Below are 8,212 nucleotides of genomic sequence, written 5' to 3'. Positions count from 1 at the left end.
AGAGATCCATGTATTCTTCTGCTGTTTTTCCCCACAGCAGAAAATGGCAGCCATTGACAACTAAAGGGCAAGTTCTATTTGCTGGCGCACATGATCTTAAGAGTACTACTTCAAACAGACCTGCCAGAAAGCCCCAGTGGATATGGAACACGCATGTATAGAGCTACACTGCCAAAGGACTGCCATTTCGTTGATTAATGTGATAAAATGCCACCATCCACCCAGCAGCTCTGGGAAATGGGCCAAAGCAAAGAAACCGAAATTAAAGAGCTGGGTTTACCATGCTGTATCTTACTGGAAAAGCAACCGATTACAACATACCTTTTGTGTTGTTCATTTTTCTTTTGTCACTTGACAGCTGGGTGGGGATGCAGCTGAGATTCACTGATTTGAATAAGGCAAGGGGGGTTGCGTACTGGTGGAGGCCAAGCCGCACTTCTAGGCATAGTTCCCAGTTTGGGCTCCTGCTGAAGTGGGAAGGGCACAGAAGCAGCAGAGCAAGTGGCAGGAAGGGTGCTTAACACACGCCCTTTCCCTTGCCACATTTGCCCTTGCACAGATCCCTCCAGTCTTTGGTTTCCTGCTTCAGACACCCAGAGATGGCTTGCTATGATGAGAGAAGCACCTGGCTAAGGAGATGACAGGGAATAACAAGTGACCTGTGGAAGGACTTAAGAACCCCTCCATCCATGCATGGATGTTGCATGGACATCTCCCACAGCACTGTTGCATGGACATCTTATCCAGATCTCTGCTGGACGCTGATCTCAGGAACAAGGACAATCACTCAATAGCCAATATTGTTTTCTTTTCTGTTATAACCTGGATTTTGTCTATACAACGGCTCTATTGAATTGTCAGTAATTATATTTTTAAAAAATCTTCCTTTAAAATTGGCCTGATACTAGAGAAGATAAAAACGGAGCAAAAGAAACCACTTATCACTTCATGAAAGAATAACAATTAATAGTTTCTGAATTATAATAAACTTAACCGACCGGCAGCATTTGATGGTTTTAATAATCTAAAAGGCCCTTTCATATAGAAACAGAAGCAAAAGAGCGGAGATCTCTTGGCTTCCTTGATCCATTCAAGTGTTCAGAAGTAGGTCCATAAGAGGTCCTTGGGGGCTTCACCTTTAGGGACCCTTGACATTGCTTGGTCTGGCAGCCAGGCTTGCGTAGTAAGCACACTGGGAAGGGTCGCACTGCCCATTGGCTCCTGGGGGACCCTGGGGGCCCATGAGACCAGGGACCCCTGCTTCACCCTGAGGGCCTTGTGCTCCTGGTATTCCATCCTTCCCATAGCCAGGTTCACCTGGAACGCCTACGGACAAAACATGGCAGGTGAGCATCAAAGCCATTGTGCCACCAGCCTGTCGAGGGAGCAAAGGGCTATCTGTGGAGCAGGCAACCTGGCATCTTCCAAATGTGTCAGAATATGGACTTCCTCACTCCTAAGCCATTTGCCATGCTGGCTGGGGCTGATGAGAGTTGCAGTCCAAAAGAGCTGGACTTCAGCTCAGAGCCTTCCCCTCAGCATCAGCCGGATCAGCTTGCTGATCTTGGTGCAACGTGGTCTAATTGAGGATAAGACAGCTTTATTCTTTCATGTATAAAACCACGAACAAGCCATTGTTGAAAAGCGTATGGGAGCAAAATGTAACACCCTGAGAGAGCCGGCTAAAACATGAGAGAAAGCAGCTAAACATGGCCACATCTTCCCCACTCTTCTAACATCCAACAGCTGCAGGTTTGCTTACCGTGCAATCCCATCCTTGTCTCCTCAGAAGTAACCTCCATGGAGTTCAATGGCGCTTACTCCCAGGCAGTGAGATGTAATGAGAAAGCAGCAAGCAGGACGACCCTGCTTTTCATGGCTACCGGTCTCATTTCATTCATTGTCATTCCCCCCCACCCAAAAAAGTCTCAGTTTGATGTGCTCTAGATGCTTTGGGCTACGACTTCCAATGTACCTGACCATTGCCCATGCCGCTTGGGGCTGATCAGACCTGAACCCCAAGATATCCAGAAGGCACCAATTTGGAGGCTGTGGGGATAAAGCAGAAGATGGCCAGAATGCTTTCCTACTCTTAAAATCTGATTGATCCTAGAGCCACCGGTAGTCTAGACTGCATTTCTGGACAGCTAACAGTGGGGGAGTGAATGGCACGTGGGCTGCCCAAATGTTACCTGTCAAGAGTCTGCTATCTTTAGACCCTGTGGATGCTGCTACCCTTAGGAAGTGAAGAAGACGGTCATCTCAGCCTGAATAATTCTCTGCAAGTGATCCAGCACAATCTCGCCTCCTTTTGTTATCCCATGAAGTTGATAATGGCTCAGGATGCAAAACTTGGCATGCGTGTGTGTGTGCGCGCACGCACATACACGTGCATTTTACATGTTGCTTAACAGAGAATTGTTCTCCCAAGACCAACCCTCCATTCATGATCTCAGGCCACATGCTAAGAATAAAATTCCACCCACCTGGTACTCCTGGGGGACCCTTTTCACCCCGCTGACCAATGCCAGGATCTCCTTTTTCTCCCTTGTCCCCTCTTTCACCTGGTGGGAGAAAAAAAACACATTTTTTTTAAAAATAGAGTTTTAAAATCCTGATACAGAATTGTCCCAACGAAATGCTGAGGGCTGACAATTTGCTCTTGGCAAGCATTACCAATTATATTGGTATTTTTGTATTTTTAACTTAATGTTTATATTTTTTAATTTAATGTTATAATTATTTTTTAACTTATTGTTGTAAGCCACCCTGAGGCTTCGGCGAATGGGGTGGCATAAAAATGTTTTAATAAATAATAAATAAATTACAGAAGCTGAGGGCGACCACCAAGAAAGCTCTAGTCCTTGCGGTTTCACACATTGCCTCATGTAGCCATGGAGATCTGAAGCAGCACACTGGATGATGAATGGACCATGTGAGAAGGAACATATTCATTTACTTATTGATTAGATTTACATCCCGCCTGTTTCTTTTTTGAAGAACTCGGAATGGCCTACATCATGGGCCTCCTCTTGCTCTCAGTCTTATCCTCACAACAGGAACCCTGTGAGATAAGTTCGGCTGGGAATCTGTGACTCAAGTCACCCAGCTGGCTCCATGGCCCAGCAGGGACCAGAACTTGGAACCTCTGGGTCCCAGTCCCATGCTCTTAACTACCAGTACTCTACACTTACACACGCATGGAAGATGGAGGTCCTCGAGGAGGAGGGAGGGCTTTTCAACTAGGAAACAACCTCCCCACTCTGGCTTACTTGGCACAAACTAGATAATCTTTTCAGCACCAGGTAAAGATTGCCCATGATGCCGAGGTTTTTAAAGATATCCTTGGTTATCCAGGGGCTTGAGGGGGTTACCCACCACAGGTCTTTTTCTTCCACAGGGTCATTCTTCATTGTATGTTTTCAGTTGTTTTAATTTTTTTCAGGGTCTCTTCTGCTAAGCTTCTATCATATTTTATTGTATTGTTTTATGTACTGCTGTAAAGTGCCCAGAAAGCTTCAGTTATTGGACTGTAGTGAACAGAAATAACTGATACTAATACTTGAGGTGCCCTTGTCCCAAGCCACTTCAGGGCTTTAAAGGCTCAACCCAGCACTATGTACTGAGTCCAGGAATAAATTAGCAGCCAGCGGATGCAACTAAATTTGGTGTATTGTGGTCAAAGTGCCTGATTCCACAAGCAAAGCAGCCACCACTCTTGGGGATGATGAGGAACAGAATTCTTACCGATGCATCCCTGAGACATTTGTCATTCGTTGGACACGCATGCCAACATTTATGAACAGGGAGATCTAAAGCATCCGGCTTCAACGTCAGTCTTTGTGATACTCTATAGAGCAATACTTAGCCTAGAATGAATGTGGTAAGAAATGTTGGAATGGGGCTTTAGTTGCAGAATGAATATTCCACGGGAGAAGGAGAAAGGCGAGATCTTGTTTAGTTGCTAAAGTCTGAAAACTCACAACCTTAGAAGGCAATTGTGTCATCAGTTCATGCACCGCAGACTTTCCATAGTGCAGGAAATATCTGAGGGGGGAGGAATAATTTAGGGCTCAGAGCAATTACTACTGGCCAAGCACAAGGTTCACTCACCTTTCGGTCCCACCGGTCCCAATGGGCCTTCAGAGCCAGGCTGACCAGGCCTGCCAGGCTCTCCCGGAGGGCCACCTCTTCCTGGGGGCCCTTCCTTACCAGGTAATCCAGGAGGCCCTGGTCGACCTTGGGGTGCTTTGACGTGAGCTGGCTGCATCTGACTCATGAGGTAGGGCAATCTGGCTGCAGGGGAGAAGAAACAGCAAGATTCCCAAGGGAGAACTCAAGCAAGAAGGGGAAACTCTGCCTCTGGTTGCTGACCCCAACAAAGACCAAACATTCTAGGAGTCTGCAAGCAATTCAAAGGAGACTTAAGCCTTGCAAATGAACCTGAGCAGGGTTGGTTCATCCGTCCCTGAAATTGGGGCTGTGGACTCAGCCACACAAAGAACTGCATATAAATAAGTTCAACAAATGAATGATACCCACCCACCTATCTGGAAGTCCATGAACTCCCTCTCCCATCTGGACTGGGGAACTGGGAATCCAGAAATGTAGGGACAGTGCAGCCTCCGTGGGTTCAGAACTCACCATCAAGCTGCTTTCCCAACTCTTCTTGGATAAGTCTGCGCAGAGTTTCCAGTGATGGTGGCTCCCCCTAGGGGAGAAAAGGAGAATATGTCAATGCTCAGTTAAGTCCTTCTTCATTGCCTATGAATAAGAGGAGGTGGGTCATGGTCAGCACACTGAATGACCAAGGTCTGTGCTCTTTTCCTACAGCAATCCAGAGATAATTCAAGGCCCCTTGCCTTGCCTTGCCTTGCCTTGCCTTGCCTTGCCTTGCCTTGCCAACCTGCAAGTTCCTAGTGGGCTTGGACTTAAGATTCTATCAATACTACCGTCTCTCTTATATAACAACAGCTGCCATCTACTGCCACTGCTGAGAAGCGGGAATGCATCACATGACTGCTGTCCATTGATAGCCCCTCTCTTTGGATGTCTTTTAATAGATCAGATGACATGGGGGAGGAGTGATCTGCTTGTATTCGCCGTGCAAAGTTTATGTTCAGTGGCAAAATCCCTTTCATTGCTACCAGGTTCTGGGGATAAAGAACAGGAGCCATTGCCTGGCAACTCCTGCTTCAAAGCTTTTAGCAGCATCTAGCTGGGAACGGCTGGAAACAAAATGCTGAAAGTGGGCCTGATCCAGCCACACATTCTTCTGAATAATGAGACTAGCATTATCTGTGCCATGTGTCTTAGTCATTATAGCCTGGGTCATGGGCAGCTTGTACTTTCAAGAGCTAGGGAAGTCTGGAGGGGAGGCCAATGGAATTTCTTTGTAAGTTACATCAAGCCCAAGTAGCAACGGTGAGTTATTCTTCATCTGAGCAATCATCTCTTAATTTCGGCTCAAGAAACAACACCTACACCTGTAGAGTCAGACAGATGGGGCATTGCTGTTCTTTTGCTCTCACTGAGACCTCCAGTGCTTAAAATAGGCCCTCTACTATTCAAATGTGAGGCTGGGCAGTGTGAGGCAAACGATCTCTCTGTGTTATGCCTACCGCATTTTCAATTTGCAGAAATCGTCAGGAGCCTTTCAGGGTAATAGATATCATTATTTTCCAATTAGCTGAAATAACAGGAATTGAGGGTCTCCTGAAATGTTTTGTGACGGAAGGAAGGAAGGAAGGAAGGAAGGAAGGAAGGAAGGAAGGGAGCAACTTGATATTTTTCCCATATATGCTCATATCAGATTGACTCTATACATCCCATGCATGCTCATATAAGCTATGGTTTTCCCAGTTGCAATGTATGGCTGTGAAAGTTGGACCATAAGGAAGGCTGAGCACCGAAGAATTGAGACCTTTGAATTGTGGTGCTGGAGGAGACTCCTGCGAGTCCCTTGGACTGCAAGGCGATCAAACCAGTCAGTCCTAGAGGAGATCAACCCTGACTGCTCTTTAGATGGCCAGATCCTGAAGATGAAACTCAAATGCTTTGGCCACCTAATGAGAAGGAAGAACTCCCTGGAGAAGACCCTGATGCTGGGAACGATTGACAGCGAAAGAAGGAGGGGACAGCCGAGGATGAGGAGGCTAGATGGACTCAATGGGGCAGTGGGTGTGAGTCTGGGGCAGTGGGGGTGGACTCCAAGGGATAGTGGAGGACAGGAGAACCTGGAGGAATGCTGTCCATGGGGTCATGATGGGTTGGGCATGACTTTGCAACTACTCTCGTAAACAACAAAAATGTTCATATAAGATTATTTTTTTCTGGATTTGGGTCCTGAGGCCAGTAATTGTGAAAGTCTCCTCCACCAGTGTCAACAGAAGGCCTCTGTAGGCTACAAAGCTATGCACTGCTTAGTGAGATCTTCACTAAGGAAGTTAAGGCTAAGATTGGAAGCTGAACAGATCTGTACCCACTAGGGATGTGTGAGAAATCCATCCTGTGCAGGAAATCCACCAGATTCACTGGTTTCATCTTCCCAGGCTCCAGGCAGAGCTGGGTCCCCGGCGAGTGTGCACAGGGTTTCTGGGGCACTAACCAAGACTCGAACCCACGTGCTATGCAAGCAGCGCCCTTCTTCCAGCAGCAGCAAGTGGAGAAGAAGTTTGGCCACTGGGGATGGTGACCTGTGAAGGCTGCCAGTGATACAGCCAGGGCCCCACAAGCATTCATGGGCTTCGTCTTGGCTCAGCTCACTTTGCAGGGCTTGGCCAAGCACAAGAGGGAGTCTGCAGATTTTGAAGGGCTGGATTGTGAAAGGGTTTGTCCCAATTCTATTTGCATGCACTCGAGGGAGAGAAAAAGAACATTGTTTCAGGTCGCCCTTTAGGTGAATAGTACAAATAGATGCATTCAAATTATTTAAAACAAGTGAATTTTTAAACAGCCTAACCTTTAGTATTCATGCCCGGTTATATTGCCCCATTTCACTCTTTTATTGTGTCACTGGTGCTATTCTGAGAAAGCCTCCTTCATGCTTTGTATATTGATATTTTGAGTGTTTGACAGATGAGTGCCATGAAATGTTCCATAGCTACTGTACAATAGCTCTCAGTTTCTGGTTATATTCCATAGCTGATATTCAGTAGTAGCAACAGCCTCATATGCACTTGCTCTATGCACTTTTTTAACCATCATCCAGTTTCATGAGGCTTACCCTCGGCCCAGGAAAGCCAGGCTGTCCTGGTGGACCAGGAGGCCCGGTCTGCCCTGTGTCTCCTGATGGTCCCGGTGGACCCATTAATCCAGTGTGTCCTTTGTGTCCAGGAATTCCAGGTTCTCCAGGTGGGCCCTTCTCTCCTGCTGGGCCCTTTTCTCCTTTCATGCCAGGATCTCCCTTTTGGATAAAAGAACCATAACTTCAGGCTCTCATGAAAAGTGACAGCTATTAAGGAAAGACACCATGGAAGACATTCTGGATGGTCCTTTGGAAACAGAGTTGCAATATTGCTCAACTGGATTAAAAGTAGGCAATTTAAAGTGTCTACACCAGAAGAAGCTGCTGGCAGGAGGAAAGATGACCTTCTTGCTACAAAGGTCCTTTGAAGGTAGTTTGCCTCCTCTTGATTTTTAAAAAATTTGTACAAGCAATTCATGCCCAACGATTTGACATAAACAGACAGAACCACTATCTCAAACTCATTTGACATACAGGAATCTGAGAGGTTTCCAAGAAGGAATGTATGAGCCTTTCATTTCTTTGTGACCAGAATTTACCCAATTCACATCTCCCCAACCCAAATGCAGACACAGGTACAACCTGCAGTTGAAGTCTCTTCATTTCTGAGCTCGTGATGTGATTTGCAGAGGGAAACAGGTGAATTTGACAAAATGTATATACTTAAAAGGTGGACATTTCCAATCATAGTTCCAAAATATGCACACACACTTATTTTAATCAATGGGGAAAATGTGCATGTTTGGGTTAATGTCCACAACGTGTGGTGCAAAGAGCAGAAAAAACAAAGCCTGAAATCTGATCTGGACATGGCTGAAGATAAGCTTCAAAATGCGACTTCAAGATTGAATTTTGATGACATGAACGTCACTACTTGCCAGCCAGCACTCATTGTCAATCGCAGGCAGGGCCACTGAGTGTTGGTGTCCACATTCAGAAGACCTCAGAAATACGCCATGGCATTTC

At 46.3% G+C, this 8,212-nt stretch overlaps 1 protein-coding gene across 1 annotated transcript in view; it reads right to left on the bottom strand.

Annotated features, from left to right (window-relative positions):
• Window positions 1-1,075: 1,075 nt before the first annotated feature.
• COL22A1 (collagen type XXII alpha 1 chain) overlaps window positions 1,076-8,212 on the bottom strand; it is a 148,023-nt gene continuing 140,886 nt past the window's right edge. The window contains exons 59-63 of the mRNA XM_044452856.1: window positions 7,226-7,405; window positions 4,645-4,711; window positions 4,114-4,296; window positions 2,487-2,564; window positions 1,076-1,326 (exon numbers count right to left, since the gene is read on the bottom strand). Coding sequence (XP_044308791.1) covers window positions 1,139-1,326; window positions 2,487-2,564; window positions 4,114-4,296; window positions 4,645-4,711; window positions 7,226-7,405 — 696 coding nt within the window. The 3' untranslated portion in view covers window positions 1,076-1,138. The remainder of the gene's footprint in view (window positions 1,327-2,486; window positions 2,565-4,113; window positions 4,297-4,644; window positions 4,712-7,225; window positions 7,406-8,212) is intronic.

The sequence above is a fragment of the Varanus komodoensis genome, unplaced genomic scaffold, assembly GCF_004798865.1.
Source record: "Varanus komodoensis strain SLA01 unplaced genomic scaffold, ASM479886v1 scaffold75, whole genome shotgun sequence".
Taxonomy (NCBI): Eukaryota; Metazoa; Chordata; class Lepidosauria; order Squamata; family Varanidae; genus Varanus; species Varanus komodoensis.
This window is presented reverse-complemented; position numbering and strand designations above follow the sequence as displayed.